Genomic DNA, 13,656 nt, shown 5'->3' with positions numbered 1-13,656 from the left:
CGATGAGCTTCGCCCAGCCCGTGGCCAGGTCGACGAGGACGTTCTCGGCCTTGATGTGGCGGTGCAGGACGCCGCGGCTGCTGCAGTGCCCCATGGCCTCCAGCACCTGGCGGAACAGCCCCCGCGCCACGGGCTCCGTCAGGAACCGCCGCTCGTGCAGGAAGTACCAGAGGTGCTGACAGCGCTGTGGACGCTCCATGAGCAGCACGAAGCCCTCGGGCACCTCAAACCAGTCCAGGAGCCGCGCGACGCCGCGGAAGCCAGGCCGCGACACCATCCACAGCAGCGCCAGCTGCAGGGGCACAAGGGCGCCCTTGCGCTGCCGGGGGACCGCGATGCCGTCAGGAACGAAAGAGAGAAACAAACAAATCACACTCCAAAGTCATTCCTATTAGAGAAGTAACCAAAGAAAACAATGTAGCAATAACGAAGACTGTTGGCTTCTGGCTTCTTTCCTCTTTGCATGAGACCAAGCTTTTCATGGGGAACAATTGCCTCCTCTGACAATTTTGCCAGAGTGGACAGGAGCAGAGCATTTACTTTTCAAGTAGAAAAGGGAAATCGTGTCAGTAATGTCATCTCTTTTCATCCTCTGTTGACACAGTTGCAGGCTGCCAAAAGACATGGTCTGCAGTGTGGAACTTGGGGCCAAGTTTCTTTTTCTGCCAGAGGATGAGGAGGGGAAGTATCCCAGAATCATGGAGTCGTGGCATGGTTTGGCTTGGAAGGGATCTGGAAAATCCCATGGCTGCAACCCCCCTGCTGTGGCTGGGGACCCCTTGCACTGGACCGGCTTGTCTAGAGCTCCATGCAGCCTGGCCTTGAACACTGTCAGGGACGGGACATGCCCACCTTCTCTGGGCAACCTGTTCCAGGAGAGTCTTTTTTCTAAATCCCTTACCTAAACCTAATCTCTCTCCATTTGGATCCATGCTCCCTTGTCCTGTCCTTGCCTGCCCCCGTACAAAGTCCCTGTCCAGCTTTCTTGTGGGTTGCCCTCAGGTACTGGAAGGCCACAGCTGGATCAAGGCTGGGTCTCTTTCCCAGGCTGAAGAAGCCGAGCTGTGTCAGCCTTTCCTTGCAGGAGAGGAGCTGCAGCCCCGGCACCATCTGGGTGTCCCTGCTGGGCCCCTGCTGCAGCGTGTCCACGTCCTTGCCGTCCGTGCCGGGGAGCCCGGCAGAGGCGGAGGCAGCGCTGCAGGTGCAGGGTCAGCGGCGGGGAGGAGACCCGGCCCTGGCAGCGGCTCCGGGAGCAGCGATCGGCGCTGGGCCGCCCGCACTGCAGAGAGCCGGGGCCCTTGTGCCTGCCCTTGTGCCCAGGGCGCCTTTCCCCGCCGCCCGCCCGCCCGCCCGCTCGGGGGAAATGCCCCCTGTGCCGCCCCTCAGGGCCGCCCCTCGCCGCTGCCCCGGGCGCTCCCGGCGCCGCCTGGAGGGGCCCAGGCCTCGGCCTCACCCTGCTCAGCCCGAGGCCTGGAAAAGCAGATTCAAACACCCACCCAGAAAGTGCCCCAGGATGCCAAGGTCAATCTTTTGTCACCAGCACGGCTTTGCTATCAGAGTCTGGACGGCAGTAGAAAATCACCAGGGGAAAAGAGCATGGACAAGTTCTGCCTTGGCACTACCTCAAGCTGTGGGGTACCAGTTGTTGGTTTCACTGGCTCTGGATTGAAGGCACTTGAGACAGTAATTCATGTTCAGACTCAAGTGTTTATTATTTCTTATCTGTAAAACAGCCTCATTACTGGGAGTTCAGCAGCTTTTCATTAGAAGGCACAAAATGGCCAACAATCTCTTGTTCCAAGGTCTTTTAAGACTAAACTATCCAATTAAGAACTGACACCTAGATTATTTTCCCTTTTAACCCAATAACTGATCCCAAAGAGCCTGCAATGTGGAATTTCTGCCCAATTACAAAAAGCCACCCAAACCCATGAAGAAGAAGGAAGAAGCATGAAGAAGAAACCCAGGAAGAAGAAACACAGGAAACACTGTGCCCTCCATTTTGCTTCCATCCACAACATACTAAAAATCCCAAAACCTCAATTTCTCAGAGTCAGAGTGGACCAAAGCCCAAAAACTGGAGGTGATAAGAATGGACTAAAACCACAACCAAGGAATCTGCATTGCCCTGAAATACCTTTCCCCTTACATCAGCCTGGTGCATATTCATAGAGCCTCATGCATATCCATCAACTACTTTACATATTCCAGGAATGATTTTACATGGCCCCTCCTTGGGTCTGCCTTTTCAGAGCATGTGTGTTTCTTGGCTGTGGTTTTGGCTCCTTCTCTTTATCACCTCCAGGTCTTGGGCCTTGGTGCACTCTGCCTTCAGACGGGGAGTGCTGATAGTTGGCAGATCTGTACAGGTGTCCTCATCCTGGGTGCATTGGATGTTATCCCATCCAAGCAGGCAGTTTAACACAAGCAGCTATTTCACTGAGCTTAATTAACAACAGAAATAAAAACTATATAACAAAGTTACTTTAAAAAACAGTCCCAGTCCATATTTGATCCCAGTCCAATTGATCTCAGTCTGTGTGGTCCTGATCCATATGGTCCCAGCCTGTGCAGCCCCAATCCAAAGGATCCAAGCCCATATTTGATCCCAGTCTGTGGGGTCCTGCACACACTCCCAGGGTCTGGAATTCCAGTTCCCAGCAAGGAAAAAATGTTCCTGCCCTTGAACTTCCTTCCTATCCCCTCAACAAATTGCAATAAAATTATAAACAAAGAAAAAATAATTGAAATTAAATAAATTATAATAAAAAAAATCAACACTTCTTTACAATACTCCAACTATGATTTAACACAAACCAAAAATAAGTATTACTATAATATTACCAATGCATATAAATAAACAAATTATATATCAAGAAATACCTTTTGAAAATTTTAACTCTATGACTAATTTTTTTAGATTAAAAAATCTAAAGAAAATAACAATCAATCTAACACATCTTAGTTAAACAATTCATATTACAAATATACTAAACACAAAACCAAACACCACTATAATTTCTCAGACATTTCAAACAAACAATTAAACTTTAATAACATCCTTAAGTACTCTTGAAAAACTAAAATTATTTTTAAAAAATTAATTATGTGTGGGTGGTTTTATTTCAATATTGGTTTTTGGATTGTTTGGGATAGATGATTTAAAACATGGGATTTTTATAGGAATTGAATCAGCTGAGAAGGTGGCACTCTGCAAACAGAACTGACAGAAAATAAATGGGACAGAAATCAGTAACTCTGAAAGTTTTATTTGCTATCAAATACATCCCACACAATCCCCATCCCATTGCTCCAAATTGAGATCCCACTTCTCCCAATGTCCTTCCAACCCCATCTCACCCTGGTGGCTGTGGAATGGAGAGTTTGGCATGGGACTGAGTTTTTCTGAGGAGGGAACAAGGAATTTTAGGTAGGATTGAGCCTTTTTGGGTTAAAATTCAGTTATTTTCAGTGGAATTAGAGTGGTTTTGAGGTGACAGATCAATCCCTCTTGGCTTTTGGAGTAGAGAGAGATGGAAAAGAGAAAAAAATTCAGGCCAAACCAAAGGAGAAGCAGCCAGGAGTGTTCCCAACATAGATCACAGGGAATGTGAGTGACCAGGGCTGTGCCCAAAGTGCCTCCTCCAGTGGGGGATGGAGCTGCAGCAGCGCACGAAGCTCTTCCCGCACTCGGGGCACTCGCAGGGCTTCCCTTACCGGTGCCTCCGTTGGTGTTGGGTCAAGGTAGAGCTCCTGGAGAAGCTCTTCCCACACTGGGGACACTCGTAGGGCCTCTCCCCTGTGTGGATGCGCCGGTGGGTGACAAGGTGGGAGTTGAGCTTGAATCCCTTCCCACAGTCGGGGCAGCGGAATGGCCTCTCCTCTGTGTGAATCTGATAGTGCAGGAGGAGATTGGAGCTGGTCTGAAACCTCTTCCTGCATTTATCACACTCGTAGGGCCTCTCCCCTGTGTGGATGCGCCGGTGCCTGACGAGGTCAGAGTTGTGCTTGAATCCCTTCCTGCAGTCAGGGCATTGGAAGGGCCTCTCCTCTGTGTGACTCTGATAGTGCTGGAGGAGATGGGAGCTGGTCTGAAACCTCTTCCCACACTTGGAACACTCATAGGGTCTCTCCCCTGTGTGGGTCCTCTGGTGCCTGATCAGGTGGCAGTTCGACCTGAAGCTCTTCCCACACTCCCCGCACGTGTGGGGCTTCTCCCCATCATGGAGCTGCTCATGGAGCACCAGCTCTGAGCTCTGGCTCCATCTCTGGCCGCCTTCCCGGCCCAGGCTGGCTCTTTCCCCCTCACATCCCCGCCATCTGCGTTTGCAGCCCCTCCTCGTGCAGCATCTCCGGGGCTTTTCCTCCCCGTTGGCTTCCTGCGCCGTGGAGCCGCTCAAAACGGCCTCTGCCACCAGGTTCTGCCGTGGGCATTTGTCCTCCCTGCTCTCCATGCTCAGCTCCTGCTCTGGGCGAGGAAGGACAAGGACAGCATGGGATTTGCCTCCGTGCCACAGGCAAGGGCAACGAGATCCCCCCAGGCCGTCTCTGGGGACGCACTGCCCCCTCTTGGCTCTCCCCATTTCAGGATGCTGGGGCTGTTTGGGCTCCCGGGCTCCCTTCTCCCCTCATTCTCTGCTCTGGGCTGCAGCGGCTCCAAGGAGTCCCCCCTGCCCCTCTCCAGGCTCTTGAGGCTCCCGCCAATGGCGGCGCTCCCCCCTCTCTGGCCTCCCCACTTTGGCCTCCTGGGGGACACAGGGCTCTGCTCCTCCAGGCTGCCTCTGCCGGCAGCCGCCACCGCCACCCCCCGATGTCCCCCCGAGGGGCCTTTTCCGCTCAGCCTTGGACTTCTTCATTCTCCAAACATCCCCCCAAAAACCCAACCCAGGGACCCCCCGGGATATCCGGGCCGGGCTCCCCCTCCCCGCTCACCTGCGCCATGGGGGGGGTGATGATCCCACAGGTGGGGGCTGCGAATTCAGGCAGGGATCGAGACCGCGTGGCTCCCGCAGCTCAGCCTTGATCCGCCCTGGTCCCTCCTCTTCCTCTTCCTCCCGCTCCTGCTCTGTCCTATCTCCACCTCCTTCTCCTCCTCCCCCCTAACCCCGCCTCCTTCACTGCTCTTTCTCCTCCCGCTCCTCCTCTTCCATCCCCCCTCCTCCTCCTCCTCCTCTGTGTTATCCCCACCTCTGTCTCCTCTTCCATCCCGCCCCTTCCATTCCTTCTCCCCCTCCTCCCGCCTTACCCGCCTCCTCCTCCCCCTCCATCCCTGCCCTTCCCTCCCTCCTCCTCCTCCCCCAGCAGCAGCCACACCCTCGGTGCCCCGTTCCCGCAGCCCTCGCAGCCCGCGGCAGCAGCGGCCATGGAGCCGGGCCAGGTCGGCATGGGCAGCGCGGGGCTCTCGGCTGCTCCCAGCCGCTGCGGGCGGGGGGAACCCGGCCCGGGCCAAAGGAGAGGCAAACTGGGCAAACTGGGGGCAGATCACAAAGCTAAGGATGCAGCAGAAAATGGAGCTGAAAGAGTTATGTTAATATTAACTCCAAACGAGGAAAAACTGGAAATTCCAAAGTTTAGGGAAGCCGAGAAAAAAGAATTAAACAAGATAGGAAATGAACAAGATAAATCAGGGAAATAGAAACTTCTACATGGAAGACAATTACTTAATAAAATGTGCTTACTAGGAAAATATTAGAAGACGTGCATCAGAAACCCCACTGGCGTACTCAAGCTTTGTGTGATCATTTCTTAAGGAATTTTGGGTGCACTGGGATTTTTGGTGTAGCAAAGCAAGTAACTGAAAGATGCTTAATTTGCCAAAGGATAAATAAAAAGGTGATGAGAAAAACAACATTAGGAGGTCATGAGTTAGCTCGTCGACCATTTCAAAATATCCAAGCAGAAGTTTAGATTTGTTAGGTTCTGGATTTATTTGGAAAAAAACCCATTTAATCTAGAAGAAAGAGAATATGCCATATGTTAGACAGGAGATTTTAGGAGAATAAAAATCTTTGAAGTATCAGAAACACCCGAGGAAAAAACCAAGAAAATAAAAAGGGGAAATGAAAGGGAGGGGAACAAGAGGAAACGTCAGAAAGAGAGTGGGATCCTCTGCAGCTCTTGCCCCCTCCGTTGGCGGCCGAGGCGCCTGTCCCGGGTCCCGGCTCGCTGCCCGCCTCAGCTCCGCCTGCCCCGGTTTCCATCCCAGGTGCGGGCTCACTGCCCAGGGCAGCTCCACCTGCCCCGGCGCTGGCGGTGAATTTGTGTGCCCTGGCCCCACTGCCCGGCCCGCGGCCGCTCTGCCGGCCATGCTGGGCAAGATGGGGTTGCTCTGTCCTGCCGCGTGGGCCGAGGTCACCGCGCCGACCGCACCGAGGGCGGGTCCCAGCCATCCCATCCCCGGCTGCCCTGCCCGTGCCAGCTGCGCTGGGCAGCGCCGCTGCTGCTGCCGGGGTCTCCCACCTGCCTTTTCTCTGCCGGGAGCTGCCGGATCAGCCGCCAGAAGCCATGTGGGGGCTGCCCACGCTCCGGCTCGGCCTCCACGGGAAGATCCCCCTCTGGCGATTCCGGCAGCAGACCCTGCCCACACTCCGACCGAGCCTCGGCGGGATATCCTCCCCTGACCCCTCCTGCTCTGAGTTACGTCCCCTTGGTAACCACAGCTCCGGCTGTTCAGGGAAACTCCCTCTCTCTACAGGAAGCACCTTATCAAAACACTAGGAGCTCAGTTAAAAGGCAGCCCTCTCCAAATTCATTCTCAAAACACGGGAGAAAGGCTACAGAAGGTAAAAAAGTGAAAGAGTTAGATGAAGGGATTGCTCTATTGCCGTTAAGAGAGGTTCCCATGGCAGGGATGCGCTGCCCCGCCCCGCGGGAGCCACCGGCGCCCCTGCCGGCCGTGCCCGGAACTGCACCCAAGGGGAAAGCGCCGCGGCCGAAAGGCCGGGACCGGCTCCGGGCTCTGTTTGTTGGCACTGCCGGAGCTGTTGATACACACTACTATTATTATATTATACACACTAGTAAAGAACCGTTATTCCTAATCCCATATCTTTGCCTGAGAGCCCCTTGATTTCACTATCCTAAAAATTAAGAGGGAGGGGGTTTGCATTCTCCATTCCAAGAGAGGCTTTTTCTGCCTTCCCAAGCAGACACTGTCTTGTAAAGCAAGACAAGCACCCCCAGGCACTGAGGGGGGCTGCAGGAGGGGCAGAAGAAGGCCCTGCAGCACTTGGGCACAAAGGCCCAGCAGGTGAATGCAAGAAGGGAGCAGCAAAAGGCCAAGCTGAAGGCAAAGGCCAGGGCAGAGCTCCTACAGCCCCTGAGGGATCAGCCCCAGGGCCCAAGGGGGCCCCAGCACCCAGGGCACGGCTCGGCCACAAGCACCCGGCAGAGGCATTGCCCTCCTCGGCAGGGCACAGCCCACCCAAACAGCCCCTGGCAAGGAATCAGGGCTCCAGCTGCAGGGCACAAGGACACTGCAAGCAGAGACAGCAGCACCCTCAGGACCAGCAAGTCCAGCCCGTGATGGACATGGATTGGCAGGGCTGACACAGCTCCCATCACACCAGGGACCCTCCACACTGGAGCCCTTGAGAACATTCAGCTCGGTCTGCATTGAGAGGAGGCATTTTCTGATGGACACAGGGGCCTCTCAATCTGCTCTGAATCTTAGACCTAAAGGGGAAAATAGTAAAGGAATATTTTAATTTTTAAGGGAATGAGAGGGAAAGATGAGCAGGTATGATTTGTTCAACCACTATTAGAAGCTGTGGGGGATAGGTTTGAAATAAATGAATTTCTTTTTCTTCCTCCTGTGATTGTAATTAACTAGGAAGGAGTTTGAGAGCTGGATTTTAATACTGTAAAAAGGGATACAGAGGCCAGTTCTGTTGTACCTCTGTGTCAAAAGTCTGACAAGGCCTATGCTGAAGTGAACCCAGAAGTGTGGGCAGCCCCAGGGAAATACAGAAAATTAGATATGGAGCCTCTACAAATTAAAGCAACCAGGACAAGCACTACCCTGTTCCAAGAGAGGGAAGGAAGGGCTTACAGCCTGGTATTGAGTCCCTGTTAAAGGCAGGGCTTTTGGAGCCAAGGGTGTCTCCCTACAACACTCCTATCTTGCCAGTCAACAAACTGGATGGATGGACACAAGGAGGAAACACAGAATTTTCAAGTGTTAAAATTAAGATTAACTGAGGCGAGTGGCCTGGGCCTTCCAGACAGGGAAAAAGAATTTGAATTATAGGTGGACGTTAAACAGGGTCTTGCCAAAGGAATTCTTGTGCTAAAATGTTTAACCCAGTGGCCAGAGAGCAGCCTCATTGTCTGCAGAATTGTGCAGCCACAGCTTCCGTGGGAGCAGAGCCTGAAAACTGATGACAACAGGAGGATCTCCTAGAGTTCAAGTCTGGCATCAAGTTAAAGCTTTGACAACCAAAAGAGCCTCTCAATGGATGAGCAGGGCTCGGTGATTACAGTATGAAACTTGTTCAGTGGCACAGGAGGATTCAGAACTGAGGACAGGGCAAGGGTTTAACCCAGCCTCCTGTTTGAACAGCCTGGAGAGGGGCTGGCAAGGAACCCAGGACTGCACTCAAGGGACAGAGCTCCCGAGCCAGGCTGGGAGAGATTGATGGGACATTCCCTGGCCTGAGGGAGACAATGTGTTTGTGGATGGCTCTGCAAGGGCAGCAGAAGGGAAAAGAGCTACAAGACAGGCTGTTATTAAGGAAGGGGAATCAGACAAAGCGCAGGTCACCGCCCCATGCTCAGCTCAACCCGCGGAGCTGTGGGTGCTTGTAAGAGCCTGGCACTGAAATGCCCTGAGCAGGAAGGCTTCAATATCTTCTGCTGACACCATGGCACCTAACAGGGGGGGCAAAAGCAATTCTGACTGCTTCAGCAAGCACTGGATCACTTATTAACCTATTGCTAAAACAAATAATTCAAAGATAATGGATTGTGGGAGCAATAGATTCAGATGGGGAACTCATTTTACAGGAAAGACCCTTCAGGGGGTTATGGCAGCTTTAGGAATACAATGGGACCTCCATAACCCCTGGCAAGCCCAGAGCTCGGGTTGGGTAGAAAGAATGAATGGGGAAATAAAGAAACACCTTTGGAAGCCGGAGATGGAAACCAAGATGCCATGGGTACAGCTTTTGCCATTGGCCTTGGCAAGAAAAAGAGCCAGAGCCAAGGCAGATATTCAATTATCTCCCTTGGAATTCATGTCTGGAATTCCTTACCTGGGCAATTCTCCACCTAGTGCAGGGTGGAAATAAGGGATGTAAATGTAAGGCAGGCTGTAGCCAGGATCCTGTCTCCTGTGGAATCTCTCCCCCAGGAAGCTGGGCTGGCACAGAGCCTGCCCTGGGACTTTGCTGTTGCCAACACCCAGCCAGGCCATCGGCTCCTGCCTAAGGAGTGCAAAGCAGCACCACTGGTGGCCAAGGGGCCCACGCCAAGTGTCCCTGAGGCCAGAAACAGCCGCCAGCACAGCTGAGCACGGGGGGACCCCTCAGCCTGGCCTCAGGGGCTCTGAAGCCCCGGAGATTTGCACTTCCCGCCTGCAGCAGGACCATGGGAGCCCCACTGAGCCTGCCCTGAAGGCAACGCAGCAGCAGCCAGGGCTCCACAGCGGGCCAAGCCCCTGGGCCTGCCCACAGATCCTCTGCTCAAACCCTCGGGAATCCTGGCCACCCTCCCCTGGCACCTCCAGCCACTGCGGCCAAGCCTCGCTGCCGCTGCTGCAGCTCCAGCGCTGGCTGGGCCTGCACTGCCACAGCTGCTGGGGAGCACCGCGGCACAATTCCACCCTGGGGCTCACTCACACCCACACTCTGGGCTGCCTGCGACTGCACTGCTGCAAAATGTACCCATCCTGCTTCTTTTAAATCTTATTTCTCTGCTCAGAAAGGTTTCTCTACTCAAAGGTTTGCCTTTGGGAAAGAAATTTTAAAGGTTTTATTTAAGGGGTTCCCAGTCTGTTCGGATGTTAAACTCATCTCCACCACTCAATGGAGACGAGTTTAACATCCGAACAGACTGGGAATAGCCCAAAAGACACCCACAGAGATAACGACCAGCAACAAAACATCAACGCCCCGCAGCAAACAGCAACCAACAGCTACCCCAGACACTGCCCCCGGCACAGCTGGAGACACCTGGTCTGGAAAAGGCTGAGAAGGAAATCCAGGAGTGTGGGCGGAATTCACAGCAGAGGGGAAGAAATCCGAGTCTAATAGGAAACCAAACACTAAAAACTTACACGACTTGGAAGCAATGAACATTAAAGCAGTGGATTTAGATTGGTTCAGACTACGTCAAGTTTAGGAAAAATCGAGTAAAACTGACATGTCATGGAATGATTTTTTCTGCACAGCCGGGCTATGTGTGGATGAAAGTATTTCTGTTGCCCATCCTGGCCAGAACCAAGCAATGCCTTGACTCTCTCACACGAAAGAGATTCTTGGAGAGTTTTTGTTTTCCCTACAGTTTCAGTGATAAGATTACAACATGAGAAACATTTTTTATAATAATCCTACTTGATATTGTCAGGTAGGTTTGGGACAGAAGGGTGAGAATCAATTTTTGCTCTGGGTTTTTCCATGTTTGCCTTTATGTTGCATTTTGCAAAATTGAAGAACTTTAACCGTGATACTTTTAACTCTTAAATAGTTAATACTTTTTTTTAAAAAAGCAGATTCCGGGGGCCACATGTGACTCAGCAGATGGCAGCCCTGGAAGAGAAGCTTTGGTTCTAGTCAGCCAGGAGAGGAGCTTTAGGAATGCAAATGAACCCTGCTGGGCAAAGCCTGGCCAATGTACCTGGGTCTCTTGCCTGGGGCAGGAATTGGGCTGGTTCCCCCTGCCCCTCACCCCGAGCTCTGCCTGCTTGCACTGATGGAATTTGCACAGCTCAAGGCAGAGCCCGGGGTGAGGATATCTGACCCTGCAACAGAAACGGGTGAAGCTGCACAGGGAAACAGCAAATGGAGAATGTTGGGAAAACTTCACTATAAATAAATGGGGGGGAATCATCCCTCTGCCCACTCCAACGTGTGCTGTCACTGTCTGTGTTATATAGGGTGGATTAGAGCACTGAGATGTTCTTGCTACCACAAGTTCCGGGAAATCAGTTGGGAATCCAAGTATTTGATGACTTAATTAGAGACAAATGGTCAATTGATGCAGCCCTGGCTGGAGAGAGCGGCCAAAAATGGGGAGAAGATGAACGGCCAGCAGAACAAATCCTACAACACCATGGACCAGCCCCTGGGAACCCAAACCAATTCATATCAGGAGCCACAGAACCCATTTCTCATTTCAATGGCACCATTAGATTACAAGCTGTCCTCGGAATAACCAACCAGACAGCTCCAGCTCCTGACCTTCCTGCTGAGCAATCCACTGAAATGAGGAACACAACATTTCACCATGGGATGGGATCAGATCATCTGTTAGCAGAGAAAAGAGGAGTTTGTGGAAAATCAAATGACTCAAACTGGTCTTGGCAAATAGATGACAAAGCCAAAGTGGTGAAACAGATAACAAAGGAAACAAAAAAGCAGCTCATGTACCAGTCCAAACGTGGAAAGGATGGGAATGGGACATGGTTTTGTGGTTCCCTGGCAGACCATGGGTTAAACGAATGCTGCTTCTGCTCTGATGTGCTACAGCACCTCTCACCTTTTTACCATGCTCCACACCTTGAGAGTGCAGCTCATTCAGCAGCTGAGCGAGGGGCCAGGGGCTTGTAGATAAGGAAGTAAGGGGCGAAACCACCAGCTTCAATAAATGTTATTAATTAACATGGACTGCTGCTCGCAGAAAGTCCCGCTAAATTCCTGAACGTCGAGAACAAAAAAGACTTAACAGAGCCGTGAATATCGGCTGTTCTACAAAAGTGGGGGTGCACATTAACGAGGACGTGCAGTTGGCAGATCGGGAGGTCTGAACCTTCCAAGTACCTCAGCCAGTGGGCAAAGGGAGAGGGAGATGAGCCGGGAAAATGAGGATAAAAAGGAGGCTGCGAACTACAACAATGGCAGCGAGCGCACGGCAAATGCGCCACGGCCTCTCCCTCTGCTCAGCAATAAAGTCACTTGTACAGGACTCCTCTGTCTCCTCGGGGCACAGAAACCTCCGGCCACGTGAATTTCCCCGCACAGCCGCGGGCACGGGGCAGCCGCCCCTGTGCCAGCCACAGGAACCGGGCCGAGCCAGCGCTGCTCCGGCAGCGGCTCCTGCCGAGGCAGCGGCCGCAAGGAGACCGCGGGCAGCCGCTCCCGCAGCGCCCTCACGGCAGCGGCACCACGGGCCGGACACGGCACAAGGAACCCGCCTGAGCCCCCTGCCGCCCCCGAGGCCCGCAGCGAGCCCCGAGCCCCCGCACAACCCAGCGCGGCTCCCACCTGCGCTGCGGCCGCCTCCCAGCTCCGCCGCCGCCTCACCGGTGGCTCCCGGTCACTCCCAGTATGGTCCAAATCACTCCCGGTAGGATCCCAGTTGCCCCCGACACGGTCCCAGCGGCTCCCAGTCATGCCCTGTATGGTTCCTTTCACTCTCAGTCCCTCTCAGGAAGAGCCCAGTGTGGCCCCAGGCACTTCCAGGATGAGCCCGGTCACACCTTACCCGATGCCATTTGCCCCCGCTGTGGTCCCAGTTGCTCCCAGTATAAGTCCAGTCACCTCCAGTTTGATCCCAGTTACTCCCAGACACTCCCAGTACTATGCCAGTCACTCCAAGTGTCACCCCATCAGTCCCAGTATGATCCCAGTATGACCCCAGCATGGGGCAGCTGCTCCCAGTATGATCCCAGTTGCTCCCTGCATTATTCCAGTTTCTCCTCTTCACCCCTACTACAGATCTGATCACTCCCAGTATGATTCCAGTCAGTCCCAGGATGATCCAAACCATTCCCAGTCCCTCCCAGTCCAATCTCAATTGTCCCCTGCATGTTCCCAGTAGCCCTCAGTGTGGTCCCAGTATATCCCAGTATGATCTCTGCTGCCTCAGTTCTGCTCCCAGTGGGTTCTTTTCCCAGTCTGTCCCAGTCCATTCCAGTCTGTCCCAGTCTCTCTCCAGCAGCTGCTGCCCACCCCCCCCTCCCAACCCCATTCCCGGCACTGGGACCCCCCCCTGCACCCCCTTATCCTGCACCAACACCCCCCTGCACCCCCTTTCCCGGGTATCCTCCTCTCCCAGCCCCTGGATCCCCCATTTCCGTGAGCCCAGGGAGCCCCGGGCCCCCATTCCCGGCCAGCCCGGGGCACCTCAGCCCCAGCCTCCCTTTGCTGGGAAACCCGGCCTGGGCACGGGGCTCTGCGGCCGCTCTGGGATTTATGATCCCCCAAAGGAAAGGGAGAGAACAGCAGAGAGAGAGCGAGAGAGAAGGAGATTGGGAATCAGGGATCGGGTCCCAGCGCCCAGCCCTGCTCCGCCGGGGGTGGGACCCGCACCCGCAGCAAAAATTGGCTCCGCTGCTCCCGCTGCTTGCCCGGCTTTGGGCCGAGCCCAGCGGGGTCCGGGCAGAGTTTGAGCGCAGGGCCGGGAGTTCAGCAGAGCCCGGCCCGGGGGTCCCGCAGGGCGCGGCCCTGGAGGGTCCCAGACGGATCGCCGAGGGATCCAGAGGGGTGCCAGGAGGGGATC

General features: G+C 53.9%; 3 protein-coding genes and 1 pseudogene across 4 annotated transcripts in view; 2 read left to right on the top strand and 2 right to left on the bottom strand.

Moving 5' to 3' along the window:
- The window catches only part of LOC139605219 (zinc finger protein 3-like), a 310,784-nt gene that overhangs the window by 32,877 nt on the left and 264,251 nt on the right, over nucleotides 1-13,656 (top strand). The window lies entirely within an intron of this gene.
- LOC139605191 (zinc finger protein 420-like) overlaps nucleotides 1-13,656 on the top strand; it is a 151,089-nt pseudogene that overhangs the window by 32,361 nt on the left and 105,072 nt on the right.
- The window catches only part of LOC139605192 (zinc finger protein 418-like), a 118,717-nt gene that overhangs the window by 52,535 nt on the left and 52,526 nt on the right, over nucleotides 1-13,656 (bottom strand). The window lies entirely within an intron of this gene.
- Nucleotides 3,609-4,573, bottom strand: LOC139605221 (zinc finger protein 436-like). The gene has a single exon (XM_071456574.1). The coding sequence runs from the start codon at nucleotides 4,452-4,454 to the stop codon at nucleotides 3,714-3,716; it is 741 nt and encodes a 246-aa protein (XP_071312675.1). The 5' UTR covers nucleotides 4,455-4,573; the 3' UTR covers nucleotides 3,609-3,713.

Source organism: Agelaius tricolor, unplaced genomic scaffold (assembly GCF_023055355.1).
Source record: "Agelaius tricolor isolate 1412-34295 unplaced genomic scaffold, bAgeTri1.0.p SCAF_61, whole genome shotgun sequence".
Classification (NCBI taxonomy): domain Eukaryota; kingdom Metazoa; phylum Chordata; class Aves; order Passeriformes; family Icteridae; genus Agelaius; species Agelaius tricolor.
The sequence above is the reverse complement of the archived record's forward strand: the minus strand, read 5'-3'. Positions and strand labels throughout refer to the sequence as shown.

What these genes read in the sequence shown, in the direction of transcription:
- LOC139605221 (XM_071456574.1), bottom strand. Translation starts at nt 4,454, where the DNA reads ATGGAGAGCAGGGAGGACAAATGCCCACGGCAGAACCTGGTGGCAGAG.